Below are 14,155 nucleotides of genomic sequence, written 5' to 3'. Positions count from 1 at the left end.
AAAAAAAAAAAAAAAAAAAAAAAAAAAAAACTCTCATTGCATGTTCATAGTTTAATTGCTATTCGGATATAAGATACTTGCATAATGGGTTTTGTGATTGTCACCATTTTCACGAGTGTGGATGTGGCACCTGTCTTCCCTCTCCCTGCAGGTTTATTTGGTCACATCAGTCTGTTTTGAAAAAGATTATGCATTACATTTTTCTGATCTCTTTTGTATCCTTTCATGAATCACTCCATTCCCCCTTTCCAGTTTATCGTAACAGACTGGTCTTTTGTCAGCTATCTTCCCGCTTCCTTCCCTCCATGCATCTCAGATTTCTATGTAGAAAAAGTCCCTGTGCTGGCCACTTGTCTTGGCTAGGTTATATTATTGTTGTCCTTCTTGTTCAGTTGTTTTGGTTGTTCATGAAGGGACATTTATTTATTTATTTATTTGTTTGGTTTTTTTTGGAGACAGGGTCTCATTATGTAGTTGAGACTGACCCAGAACTATGTAGCCCAGGCTGATCTTGAACTCACAGCAGTCCTCCTGCCTCAGCCTCCTAAGTGCTGGGATTACAGGCGTGCGCCACCACGCCTGGCCAAAGGGACATTTAAATTGTTTTAAAATTCCAGGATAAGTTTTGCGAGGTTTTTCTCTCTTGGTTGGTTTCTTTGTTGAGTAAGTGCTGATGACCTCTCTTCAGCGTTAATGTGTATTTCCGTTATTTTTTCTAATATTAGCCAAATAATACTGCTCTGCTTCATTTCCAGTTTATATGTCATATAACTCATAGTTTTTTCTTATAAGTAAACTTGGCTTTTCCACTTTATTATAATTTAATGTAGTATGTTAAAATAGCTAAATCTGGGTAATTTCATTTGATACCTGCTTATTGTACAAATTATGATTAGGGTAGCTTTGGAGTTCTGAAATCTTATTAGTTGTCAGAGGAAATTACCTTTAATTCTTTAAGAAGTTATCTGTGAAAATTCAAATATGTAATTTAGTCTCCTCTTCGGAGGAAGATAAATTTTCCAGGCTGTCTTAATCTGACCTTGGCAGTTACTAAAAGATGGTTTTACCTGCATAATTTTCCAAATTATTTGGTGATAACTTTTTTACAATTGGCATATCTCTGTCAGTTTCCGTCTTTTGTGTTTTCTATAAAACTTAAACGTGGAGGGATTCTGTCATGTTTCCTAAATGCGGAAGTCATTCTCCAGTGACATCTTTTTTTATGAAAGAAATGTGTCAGTAGGAACAAATGAGAGAACATGAAAGTAAAGGTTTACAAAATTTGTTAGGCATTAATTCATTGTATATCTATTTTTGTTTCTATGGCAGATGCACCAGCAAGGAATATTGAAGACTGATGACCTCATAACAAGGTTCTTTCGTCTATGTACTGAAATGTGTGTTGAAATCAGTTATCGTGCTCAGGCTGAGCAGCAGCACAATCCTGCTGCTAATCCCACTATGATCCGAGCTAAGTGCTATCACAACCTGGATGCCTTTGTCCGTCTCATTGCACTGCTAGTGAAGCACTCAGGGGAGGCAACCAACACTGTCACAAAGATTAATCTGCTGAACAAGGTCTGCAGTCCTTTCTTGCCTGGTCTTTGTACATATGAAGTCTTATGTCAAGTGTGTTTCTCAGCCTACTCCATTGTGTGCAACCTCTCCCCTAAATAAAACAACTCTCCTGAAATTAAATGAGAGAGAATGTACAAACATAACATAACTCACCAGATTTGAGAAAAAGAATGTGCCTTGACTAAAAAAATTGTTTTTATTGAGTTTATTGGTACATTTTAGGTATACAGTATAGTTACATTCATCATTGGGATCTTGTACCTTTACATGAAAGGTCTTGTTTCTCATTTTTTCCCCTTGTCCCTGCCTTCCCTTCATCCTAAAATTTTTAAAAGTAATATATATTTCAGTATGATAAGGTTTTGGTGGTGATTATAATAAAAGATATTTAGGTAGTATGAAATTTCCCCCTGTACACAAAATAATTCTGGGTAGAGGGCTAAAATACCTACAGCTAAAGAGACTGGTAATTCAAACACCAGGAGTAATGGTGGAATTCTCAGAAATTTGAATATTAAAGTAATGCAAAAATGTATGGAAAATGGACTTAAATTCAGTTTGGGAAGATTAGAAATGAATTCTTCACATTCTTTTCTATTTATTGAGCAAGGACAGTTTTTGAGACATCTCTGCAGCATACTCAACAGTTCCCCAGGCCACTAATTGCCAGGTGTAAACGATTTGTCAATTTCAGTTCTGATTCAGAGGGGTTCGATTTTTCGATTATGTCAAGAGGATATTGTGCGAAGGGTCATCCTGATTTTTAGTGCTTTAGAAAAACTAGTGGGCATTTGTGAAGAATATACAGGTTTGGTCAGAGGATATTAAGGTTCAAAGAAAACAACACTATAGACTAAGGCAAGCAAATGTATAGGCTGTTTGGCTGCCAGCATGTAGTTTTGTATTCAAATGGTACATATCTTTCCTTTAAGACTTAATAAATACACTGTTTAAAAATAAAGCATGGGTTGAAAGTGACAAGTGCATTATCTGTATGACATATAGGCTGCAATCTGTGTTTTGTGTAGGTCCTCGGTATAGTAGTGGGAGTTCTCCTACAGGATCATGATGTTCGGCAAAGTGAATTTCAGCAGCTTCCCTACCATCGGATTTTCATCATGCTGCTCTTGGAACTCAATGCACCTGAGCATGTGTTGGAAACTATTAATTTTCAGACACTCACAGCTTTCTGGTGAGTATTGTTGGGTTTAATAGAGTTTTCTTGTTAAAGGCTGCTGAACATGTAATAAATTTTAGTAGAACTTTTGCGTAGTATTTTCAGATATGTTGATTTGTAAGACAACTTGCATGTTGCTTACATTCATATGTTGTTCGCTATATTTATGATTGACAAACCTTCTGACTAAGGCTTTTTTCTTTTAGCAATACATTCCACATCTTAAGGCCTACGAAAGCCCCTGGCTTTGTATATGCCTGGCTTGAACTGATCTCCCATCGGATATTTATTGCAAGAATGCTGGCACATACGCCACAGCAGAAGGTGTGGCTGCAGTTTATCTCCTACAGATGAAGACTGTAACTACCTGGGGCTTGTTAGTGCTGCCTGTACATTTCAGTTAGTCATTTAGTAGTTACTGTACTTCTAAGCTTATTTGGGAATTACTCTATTTAGATGAGTAAAGTCAGGGAAGAGAAGCTGTTGTTCTCAAAGTTGAAATCATTTAATACCTCTGTAGACATCTGAATGAATCTGTGGGTACAGGGGCTGTGCATCTGGGGCTAGTTGATTTTACAAGTTTATAGTTTAAATGCTGAAAGCCCACTCACATTTAAGGTTGAGGATTAGTGGGGCAACTTTTTCCTGGGGATGGTGGTGCTGAACATTGAACCTAGGTCCTCATACATGTTAGTCAAACATTCTGCCACTGAGATGCCCTTAATCCTGGAATACTTTGAAGGATTTTGATCAAGTTCTGTTAAAGAGTTATTCTACTTGTGAATGCACCATAGGGAGTATGAAAATATATTAACTCATCCTGGAATTGGAAATGGGTACTGTGGAAAGTATCCTTGGTCCCCTCCATCAGACCACAAAAAACATGGCTACTAATATGCTATAGAGTGAACTGGCAAAAAAGAAAACAGTGAAACCATCTACCTGGATTTGGTTTTGTTTAAAGAAGGGCATTTCAAGAGGAGGAAACACAACATTTTCAATAAAATTATACAAGAATGAACATAATTGATAATGGTTGGGAAGTAAGGCTAAAAAATTCGGCTAAAAATAGAGGATATTCACACTGTAAATTCACCACACTGTTGAGACTGTGGACTTAATTAAGAATCAGTTCACCTGAAATTTCCTCAAGGTCTCTCTTCACTTCTCAGATTTTCTTACAGGGGCCAGGGATTTAACTCAGTGGCACTGTTCCTGCCTTGTAAGCACAAGGTCCTCAGTTCCATCCCTGGTACCCCCCCCCCAAATTTTTTCTCTTACAGTCACAGGGACCAATTGTCTTAATCTCTGGAGCCAGTTTGTTACAGATGTTATTTCCCATCACCTTCTTTTCTAATGTTGGTCATTGTAGAAGTACTTTTGTTAGGATTATCTAATTACATTAGCATGAGGATGATAAGTCAACAGCATAGCTCTGTTGCACCTTTTTCGGTGACTGAAAACTGGTGTAATTATGACTGTACCTTTTTCAGGGATGGCCTATGTATGCACAGCTACTGATTGATTTATTCAAATATTTAGCGCCTTTCCTTAGAAATGTGGAACTCACCAAACCTATGCAAATCCTCTACAAGGTAATTAATTTGTATTTGTAAATTAAATAACTTTCAGAGCTTAAAAAAAACTTGTTTGGGTATGAGGCTTTATTATCTTTTTATCAAGCATGCATGCCACGTAAATGCTTACAACTGAGCTATACCCCACAGCCTTTTCTTAGTTTTTAAAATGAAGTCCTTACTTATGATGAAACCAAGCCTTTTATTGATGTATATTCAAGTATCTATCACTCTCATAGCTTGCATTTTTACTCCCTAAAAGGAGCGTCATTTGACGAACATTTAAAAGTTAACTCATCGGAATTATCAGTTTTCTACTCATAGTGAATAGAAGCTGTGTAAGATATCACCTGCCTCAAAAGTTAGTAAGGAGTTCTAGTATATGTACTGCTTATGTATCTGAACTGTCAAAATTTATTTGTAGAAAAATAATTTAATAAAAACTCAGTATTTTTTGTTTATAGAATCTGTAGTGATAGTCTTTCTTTTTCCTGATCTTGGTAATTTGTTTTCTCCATCAGTCTTGATAGGGCTTGTCAGAAGTTTCAGCTTTGAAATTTTCCTCTCCTGCTTTGGGTCATTTAAAAAATTTTAATTGTTAGGTGTTCTTTTTCTTCTGCTTTCTTTGATTTTCATTAGTTCTTTTTTTCCCTAACTGAAGATAAATGCTTTAATCAGTTTTTTTGTGTAGAGTATTGTAGCATCTCAGGCTATTACCTAGTGTTTCGTGATTTCTAAAGTAACCTATGCTAGTGTTGATTAAAGCCTAAAAAGTTATTAAAGTGTACTTCTAAAATTCAGAGTAGGAAGAATATTACTTCCTTTTCTTACTGTGAATATTCTTTATTTTTATAAAAACAGGGTACTCTAAGAGTGCTGCTGGTTCTTTTGCATGACTTCCCAGAGTTCCTCTGTGATTACCATTATGGGTTCTGTGATGTGATCCCACCTAACTGTATCCAGTTAAGAAATTTGATTCTGAGTGCGTTCCCAAGAAACATGAGGCTCCCAGACCCATTCACTCCTAATCTGAAGGTAAAGTTCCAAACAATTTAAGGAAAAGTTATATATATATTTATTTTAGTCCTTTTTCTGATAATCAGGCTGTGTTTTTCCCCTGTATCACACACTGTTAGGTAAGCATACTATTTGAGGTGAACAATCAATGTTATTAAAGCTGGGCAGATGGACTGTAATACTCCTGCTACTAAATAATATTGTTTCGTAGTACTTTTGTATTTGTAGAACCCGGCTAATGTGCTGGGTAAGTCATTGAGTGCTGGCCACATGACAAAGAATCGCAGAATAGACCTTTATAATGCCTGTTTAACAGATGTGTTTCATGTGTATGCTTGTACTTAAATTGATAGAGAAAGGATCACTGAAAATACTATAGTTTTTATGTATTCTCTACTCCCACCCCCAATGCACTTTTTAAAAAGTGTAGTAAGTGGTAGTATTTTCTGTTCTGCTGGGGCTTTCCAAAGACTTGCACTCTTGGAATCTCCTTCTGGACTCTTACTTTGAAGTCTTAAGTTTAGGAAAACTTGTTTATTTGCATAAACTAGACTGTCCATCAAAAGAATCTTGCCTTACTTTAGAAAGGAAATACATTTTATGGAATGAGTTCTTATTTTATATATGGTCTAGTTAAAGATTGGTTAAACCAATATAAGGTGTCAGTGTTCTCCAAGGCCATGTATAATATATGTAGTTTTAGAAAAAAAAAAAAAACTTACCATTTTGTAGCATAGATTGAATTTGTTAATTCTTGCATTTGATTCTGGTTGTGCTTCTTGGCATTTGTGGCAGGTGGATATGTTGAGTGAAATTAACATTGCACCTCGGATTCTCACCAATTTCACTGGAGTAATGCCACCTCAATTCAAAAAGGATTTGGATTCCTATCTTAAAACTCGATCACCGGTCACTTTTCTGTCTGATCTGCGTAGCAATTTACAGGTTTGGCTTAAGCTGTCTGGTGTTTCTTCCATAGAAAGCACTCCCTATACTGTCCTTTGTTTGGTCCATTTCAGGAGTTAAGTCTTTTCACCGCAATTTGAAGATTTAGAAACATATTGTCATATCTATTATTTGGGTGAGCTTAACTGGATTGTATATTATACTAATATATTTGGTAAGTTACACAGTACTATAATTTTAGCCTGGGGACAGATGATTTTTTTGTAAGAACAGACTACTGACAGTCATACCCCAAGATTTTCCTAGGTAAATGTATTCTGGTTTGCTATGTAGAATAACTCAAAATGGGATTATCTTAGCAATGTTTCCACACCTTAAAACTAACATTTTTTTCCAAATCTATCATCATTGGGATGACGTGTGTATTTCGACTTTGCTTCACTTCAGAGCTATGTCATGAGCACAGTGATGACATTTGCTTGGGTTCCCAAAGGAACTTGTGTTTCTCTCAATATAGCCACTCTTGGAATGGATATGTATTTGTTAAAATAACCTCATTAAATCAATGACAGTTCTGTTTTGGGGTTGTGGTAAGGAACTAGAGATTGAACCCATGGCCTCACATTGAGCTACACCCCCAGCTCGTTTTATTTTTGAGACAGGGTCTAGCTAAGTTTTCCAGGCTGGGCTCAAACTTGGGATTGTCCTGCTTCAGCCTCCCAGGGTGCCGGGATCACAGGCTTGCACTGCTATGCCAGCCTCAGGTACCAATACCTAGATCAAAACATTGAGAGCTCTTCACCCTTTCTTTGAGGCCCTGTGGGAATAAGTTTCTTGTTTTGCTGTTGTAGGTATCCAATGAGCCTGGCAATCGCTACAACCTTCAGCTCATCAATGCACTGGTGCTCTACGTAGGGACTCAGGCCATTGCACACATCCACAACAAGGGCAGCACACCTTCCATGAGCACCATCACTCACTCGGCACACATGGACATCTTCCAGAACCTGGCTGTGGACCTGGACACTGAGGGTGAGTGGACCTTCCAGTCTGTGGAGTCAAGTCTGTTGTACTTTTGCCACAATCCAATCACAAAAATTAAGCCGTAGGCAAGAATATTTATAGGACTGGATGGCTATCTTTATATGTTAAGTGAAAATACAGCAACGCATAAAGGGAAAAATTACCCAAAATCTTGCTCTTTCAATTAGTATTTTGTTGTGTCATTGCAGTACTTTCAAATAAAAATGAATATGCTCTTTAGTAGTCTTATTTAAACATAGGTTCATGTTAGTTTTAATTGGCCTGTTTTCCTCAACACTGGCACCTTATCACCAGGGAGCATGTTAAATATGAGTTGTATGAAGGTCAGTGAGTACAGTTTCCCTCCTTCTTCTACAGGAGCGACGTTAAAGAAATCTGCAAAATGTAAAATGACAGCTAAGGGTTTTTTTCATATATATATTTGTACTGGGGATCAAACTCGGGTCCTTAGGCTTGTGAGGCAGGTGGCAGAACCATTGAGCTACATCTCTGGCCTTCAGAAAATATATTTATTATCGCTTCTCGGCCTTTTGGCTAAGATCAAGTGTAGAAAATATATTTATTAACATTATGTCAATATATAGTGGGTCTTTTTTCAATGAGTATTTTTGAAATACTACTTTTAATTTCTAACATGGGAAGTGTATCAGTAAAACCCAGGGACAAGAGATGTGCAGGTCCTGAGAAACAATAGGGTAAATCAGAGCAAGACCTTACTATATTTTCTTAATTGCTAGGTCGGTATCTCTTCTTGAATGCAATTGCAAATCAGCTGCGGTATCCAAATAGCCACACTCACTACTTCAGCTGCACCATGCTGTACCTTTTTGCAGAGGCCAACACTGAGGCTATCCAGGAACAGATCACAAGGTGAGGATTTATTTTTCAAATGCATCAAAAATGATTCCCCTATACCAGTAGTGGTTAATCTATGGCACTGGTGCCACAGCAGGCTATTTGTATATTTGAAAGCTCCAAAAGGTTCACCATCACTGCCCTGTACTTTTCATTTTAAATTTTTTTGTTTGGTAACAGGGATCGAACTAGGGTCCTTGTGCTTGTGAAGCAGGCGGCAGAACCAGAGATAAATCCCTGGCTCTGCATTTTAAATTCTTAAAAATTGAGTTCATTCTTTGCATTGTTTGGTAGTACTGTGTGAAATAAGGAACACAGTTGTGTACAAAATAGAGATGTTTCCTAATAGTTATTAGTACAGTGAATCATTGTTGTAATAATTTGTTTTTGTGGCACTGGAGACCAGACCAGCTTATGTTAACTGAAACAGAGCTTCTCTCTGAGGTAGTGGCAGTGGCAAGTAGCTAATGATGCACGTGCACACCCAACCATCCATTTATTTTACATTCATGGGAATTGAACCCAAGGACTTTGCACTGGGTCAGTCACAAGTGCACACACAAGTGGGCACCATCTCCATTCCTTTTAAATTTTGAGGCAAGGTCTTACTAAATGCTCAGGCTGGACTCAAACTTGTGACCCTCCCCTTGCCTCAAGCCCTTTGAGTGCTGGGATTGTAAGAATGCAGGCCCCCTCCTTTAAGCAGCTTTCAAATACTCTTACTCCTTTGACAATAGTTAACCTTCAGGTTTGGCCAGGACTCCTTCTTACATATTCTAACCAGAATCCACATGCATTACCATGTTAGTCTGTATTATAAAGGTAAACACTTTTTAAAGTGGCCTAATAGTCAAGAAATAGGGGGAAAGGTCAAGGAGCTGTGGTCATCAATTTGTTAACTAACCCTTTCTTCCTTTCTTTCTCCAGGGTTCTCTTGGAACGGTTGATTGTAAATAGGCCACATCCTTGGGGTCTTCTTATTACTTTCATTGAGCTGATTAAAAATCCAGCATTTAAGTTCTGGAACCATGAGTTTGTACACTGTGCCCCAGAAATTGAAAAGTGAGTTAAAAGTAACTTAATTATTTAGCAGTGAAACACCAGATTGAGCATGAATTAAAAGCTTGTTTGGGTCTGTTATTTAGAAGGTACTGTTCTAAACTTTCCTTATGAGTAAATTTGTAATTGTCTCCATTCTTTAGGTTATTCCAGTCAGTTGCACAGTGCTGCATGGGACAGAAGCAGGCACAACAAGTAATGGAAGGGACAGGTGCCAGTTAAATGAACTGTATCTCCATTGTAAAGGTGTCAGCCTCGCAGTCCCCACTGCACCAAGTTCATAAACTGAAGAATCCTTTCAACTCTTCCTGATTTTTCCCAGCCCTTTGGTTCTCGGGTGTCTGTCCCACTTATTGTTGGGGCCAGCCTCCTGTTTAGGTGGGCACTTTCCAAAGTTTAAATGCATTTTTTTGACTCTTGGCCAAAATTTAGAACATGCTGTGAATATCACTTTGAACTTGTGTAAATATATGGAAAAAAAAAAAAAAAAACTTTGTCTGGAACTTCTTGAGTCTGTGAAAAATGTGTTCAAGGCAAGTACACAAACTTGAAAGTAGAGAGGCACCTGATGCTTTGCACTTGTCTAGGGGCACAGCTCCCTGTCTTCTGACAGTCCCACTATCCCAAAGGATAGCAAAAAAGTTTAAATATTATGCAAGATTTTTTGTTTTGTTTTTTTGAGACAGGGTCTCACTGTGTAGCCCAGACTGGTCTCAAGCTCACAGCATTCCTCCTGTCCCAGCCTCAAGTGCTGGGATTACAGGTGTGTGCTACCATGCCTAACCTCAAGGTATTTTTAATGTGTATAGAAGAGCTTTTAAAAATATTTATTAAAAATGTGTGTGTTAGAAGATGGGAAGGGCTCACATTGAGATCCCAAAGCGCTTTGCTTACCTTTGATCCCAAAGCTGATCTAAAGCTGACCTCAGGGAAAGGTGCCCAATTTTTGGTCCTGCTGGACAATCTGCTCCTTGGTTCCAAACCAGGCTTAAGGTGTCCCCATCACTCATGCTACTTGGAAACTAGAGAAAGGAACAAAATCTTACAGATCTCCCGTATCATTCTGCTTATGCCATACAGCCAGTGTTTACAGTAACCAGACCAATAACCCCTTTTGGAAGGATTTAAGCGTTTTGTGAGTGTGTTGATCCGTTTTATTTTGTGGCCTTTGTAGTTCCCACACTTATGTGAATGTAAGTCCACTGTGCCTCTTCTCAGTAGCAGCAGCCAGTGCTGGTAAGGAAAGTGGACAGCCAAGTGCAGGACCACTGGGAGACACCCACTTCAGGCTAAACAGACTTCCCACTAAGTTGGCAATGTTTAAACAAGCAAGGAAATTACTTTTGTACAGTGTTTTGACAGTAATAAAACCCACTATGCGAGTTTGCTGTGGTCATACCAAATGTAAAGATACCAGCCAGTATCTTTTATTTTAAAGTAGGTATTAAAATTTAATGTTTTAATTTACCATTACCTTTGATGGTAGTCTGGTTTTATGGCTAGGGAGGGCAAAGTTTCAGAATTAAACAATTACATGCAAGTTAGAGTTGAACGTCTTCAGTGTCTTCGGGTTTCTTCTTGAAAGATAAGATTGTAAGTACAGCAACCAGTGACTCCAACCTGGTACTGATTATGTAGCTTTTTTTTTAGTCCTTTCTAGGAAATGGAGGTTTCAAAAAGGAATGTGACTTTCTCAAAGTAGACCCAAATTTGAACCATGTCTTCCTCCAGAGTCCCATGTCATCACATGCTATTAATACCACGCTATTAATACCTGGCTATAGAAGAACAGCACAGCTATAAAAACTTTTGTTCTTGATGGCAATGACGACACACGCCTAGAGCCCCAGCAACCAGGAGGATGAGGCAGAAAGATCTAAGCTGGAGGTCAGCCCAAATTACAGTGAGACCATCTCTGGCCCTGCCCCCCCAAAGGTCATCTTAAAACAAACAAACAAACAAACAAACAAAAAAAACTAGCAATGATGAGTTAACACCATTGCTACTTTCCCTTCTGGTATTTAATAAAAGCAAAAAAGTCCAAACTTTCCTTTTTTGGCAATAGTAGAGCATTAGAATAGTGTTCTTAAGGCTTTTCCTTCAGGCAAGAGGAACTAACTTGTTAGTGCCAACAACTGATGTAAGATCATCTTCTGCCCATAGCGAACCTGTAAGGCCTGCTGTTCCCTCCAGCTGAGTTTGGCATAGGCTTCCTTATTACTGAGGACATCCTGCTCAGTTTTTAAGTCTGTGGTATAGGTCTGCAGGGTCAAAAGAACACTGTCTCGAAGCAGCTGTCTCCATGATGCTTTGAGTTTTGGGATACTGGTGATGGTTAAGTTGTTCTCTTCCCTTTCATTCTTTCCCCATCCATCCTGGTTCTTAAAGGCTCTGAACTCCTCAGCAGGCATACACAGTACCTAGAAGCAAACGTGGGGCTCTTTGTCATGACGGGCTTGGTTGTGATTTTTGAAGATTCAGAGACACCACTACCATCCCAGCTTGGGAGCATTAAGATCCTTTCTGCATCCCCCCGTCCCTCTCCTGCCTACCTTTATTTCATTCTAATTAATCTCTCAGCATCACACAGCTGTTCTCAGCCCTTACCTTAAGTGTGGTGGTCAGCTCCTCTTCAGTCAGCACCTCCTCACGCCCAATCACGAATGCTCCCTCTTCCCCTACCATCTCCATTTTGCACAAGAAATCCCAGCGCTCAAATAGGAGGAGCCTTTCAGCTTCCCCTTTCACTCCTACAAGGGGACAGGGAAAATTTCAGTGTACTTGAGGGCTCATTTACAGCAGAGCTAGTACAAAAAGTCAAAGACCGGCTTGATGGGATATTCACCCTGTAAGGCTGCTTCACGAACAGTCACCATCTGAATGTCAGCTGTGTCATCTGTGTTGTCAGGATACGGCTCAACAAAACCATACATATGAATCAGCTGCCAATTAGCCATTTGCCCGTAAGTGTTGAAAATCTCATGGCCTTTAGGAATGGACCGAGTAGCCACCATCCGAAGATAATCCTGGGATAAAAGGGAGAAGGTAGAGCCACACCCTTCCCAGGCCATTCCCGGGGAGGATGGCTGCCTTCTTAGGAAGAGCTTTCTGCAGGTGTATTCAGCCATGAGCTGTATCTATACTGTCAGACATTGTACTGTAGAACAAAAGGGGTCAGCTTCATGTACTAGGTCCATCTCTGCTCAGTCACGTTAGCACTTTAAAAGCCTACAGCTTTTAAAAAATAAGCAGTCAAGCCCACATAAAAGAATGGGGATTAAGTCAGGTGTGGTGGCACATACCTATTATCCCAGCACTTGGGAGGCTGAGGCAAGAGGACCCCAAGTGCCAGTCTAGCCTACAATTTAGGATTGTCTTAAAAAGGGGCTATGGATGCAGCAGTGTGAAAACTGGGTTCAATCTCCACTTACCCCCTCCACAAAGCAAGGATTAAGAAAACTAATGGCACTTGCTAATTTTTAATACCATACTTTTCTCAATTTTCCATAGAGAACAGAACACAGTAAAAAAACAAGGTTATCTTAGATCTCTGGTCTTTAACATTCCCACACTTTTCTCCTTTGCTATATTACCCAAAGGGCCAGCCAAGTCTTGGCACACTCCTGTGTCAGCAGCTAGCAGGGAATGGAATATAGCTGTGCAAACCACCCAACTCAAGCTCAAAGAAATGATGGTAACAAGTTTGTCATGGGGTTGTTTTTTTTGGGTGGGGGGAGATGGGGGTCTCACTATGTAGCTCAGGCTGGTGAGAACTCACAGCCATCCTCCTGCCTCAGCCTCCAGAGTGCTGGGATTACAGGTATGTGCTACCACTTGGGGCAGGCCACTCTTTGCGGGGGTACAGGGGACTGAACTCAGGTCCTTGCGCTTGCAAGGTGGGCAGCGGAACCACTGAGTCAAATTCCCGGCCCTGCAGGCCACCTCTTTTGAGACAATCCTACTCTAGCTCAGGGTGGCCATGGACTCTGGGTCCTTCTGCCTTACTAGCTTGCACTATCATACTGGGTTCTAGCCTATGTTCAAACGATTTTACATAATGTGAATACCTAAAGTACAAGCAGGAACTAACTTCACCTCATTTTTAGGAGTAAGAAAGCAAAGCCCAATGACAAAACTGGCTTGAATCAGGTGCCCAGTCATCAAGGCAATAACAAGAACTAGGTGGGATCCACTCACTGCAGAGTACTCTAGATTGGCATTGTGATTGGCTAAGTGGTTTAGTATGTCTGCGGCAGGCACCATCAAAGGGGAGTTTGGCTCCTTTTCCTCTTCCTCTTCCTCCAGGGGCTCCTGAAAGCTGCCAGAGAGAACTTGCCTAAGGCCCAGGCTTAGGTGAGGCACTAGGGGTGGGGTGTACACTCAGCTCCACACCCCAGCCCCTCAATAGAGGTCTAAAAATAAGGGCCCAGTCCTCCATGCCTTTACTGACTGACCTATAGGCCATCACAAGGGCCACGAGCTGGCGATAGAGTTCCAGGGAGCGGACACTGGGACGGAACAGGTCTGGATGGGCTTCCATGAAGGGCAGCACGATGGTGTAGTACTCGCCACGGATGTTGACCAGGTCCTTGTCCACAGCCTCGGGGACACCGGTGCCCTGCAGCAAGCGCCGCCGCTCCTCCTCGGGCCTGTGGGGACACCCCGGCCCGCTCCCGTCGCTCTACCGGGTCTGAAGCTTAGGGGCACCCATGCTGGGTGGGCTGAGCAGGCTAGTGCAAATGCTCCCCACCGTACCACAGACCTCACCAGAACATGGGGTGCTCCAGACGGCCCAGCTCGGGCCAGAGCGCAAAGTAGGGGCTCCAGGGTGAGGCTGGAGCTTGTAGTTCGTGGAGCAGCGCCAGCAGCAGCGGCACCCAGCCCGACGGACTCTGCAGCGCGTCTCGCTCTGAGGACGACACGGGGTGAGCGTCGGGGGCGA

General features: G+C 40.6%; 2 protein-coding genes and 1 pseudogene across 10 annotated transcripts in view; 2 read left to right on the top strand and 1 right to left on the bottom strand.

The window, feature by feature from the left end:
- Cnot1 (CCR4-NOT transcription complex subunit 1) overlaps positions 1–9,695 on the top strand; it is an 83,289-nt gene extending 73,594 nt beyond the window's left edge. For all 8 annotated transcript variants that reach the window (XM_010617180.3, XM_010617176.3, XM_010617178.3 and 5 more), the window contains 10 exons: positions 1,330–1,578; positions 2,607–2,770; positions 2,962–3,079; positions 4,249–4,350; positions 5,194–5,367; positions 6,145–6,294; positions 7,107–7,287; positions 8,037–8,169; positions 9,082–9,216; positions 9,357–9,695. In XM_010617180.3, coding sequence (XP_010615482.1) covers positions 1,330–1,578; positions 2,607–2,770; positions 2,962–3,079; positions 4,249–4,350; positions 5,194–5,367; positions 6,145–6,294; positions 7,107–7,287; positions 8,037–8,169; positions 9,082–9,216; positions 9,357–9,435 — 1,485 coding nt within the window. In that variant the 3' untranslated portion in view covers positions 9,436–9,695. The remainder of the gene's footprint in view (positions 1–1,329; positions 1,579–2,606; positions 2,771–2,961; positions 3,080–4,248; positions 4,351–5,193; positions 5,368–6,144; positions 6,295–7,106; positions 7,288–8,036; positions 8,170–9,081; positions 9,217–9,356) is intronic.
- Positions 7,814–7,992, top strand: LOC117283938 (annotated as a pseudogene).
- Positions 9,696–10,709: 1,014 nt separating the features above from the next.
- Positions 10,710–14,140, bottom strand: Setd6 (SET domain containing 6, protein lysine methyltransferase). 2 transcript variants are annotated; one of them, XM_033758015.1, is made up of 6 exons: positions 13,981–14,140; positions 13,668–13,862; positions 13,411–13,531; positions 12,059–12,239; positions 11,821–11,963; positions 10,710–11,633 (listed from the first exon to the last, which is right to left on the bottom strand). In XM_033758015.1, the coding sequence occupies exons 1-6, from the start codon at positions 13,986–13,988 to the stop codon at positions 11,328–11,330; spliced, it is 954 nt and encodes a 317-aa protein (XP_033613906.1). In that variant the 5' UTR covers positions 13,989–14,140; the 3' UTR covers positions 10,710–11,327. The 2 variants fall into 2 exon arrangements, with proteins under 2 accessions (XP_033613906.1, XP_033613905.1); XM_033758014.1 differs by having other exon boundaries at positions 13,474–13,531; positions 13,981–14,071.
- Between the last annotated feature and the right edge of the window lie 15 nt (positions 14,141–14,155).

Source organism: Fukomys damarensis, unplaced genomic scaffold (assembly GCF_012274545.1).
Source record: "Fukomys damarensis isolate Sample0158 unplaced genomic scaffold, DMR_v1.0_HiC HiC_scaffold_32, whole genome shotgun sequence".
Lineage (NCBI taxonomy): Eukaryota > Metazoa > Chordata > Mammalia > Rodentia > Bathyergidae > Fukomys > Fukomys damarensis.
This window is presented reverse-complemented; position numbering and strand designations above follow the sequence as displayed.

Bases quoted from the DNA above. Each gene is read 5' to 3' on its own strand.
- Setd6 (XM_033758015.1), bottom strand. The intron at 12,240-13,410 runs GTGAGTGGATCC...CTTTTATCCCAG, and splicing joins CCAATCTAGAGTACTCTGCA to GATTATCTTCGGATGGTGGC. The intron at 11,964-12,058 runs GTGAATATCCCA...GTCCCCTTGTAG, and splicing joins TCGTGAAGCAGCCTTACAGG to GAGTGAAAGGGGAAGCTGAA.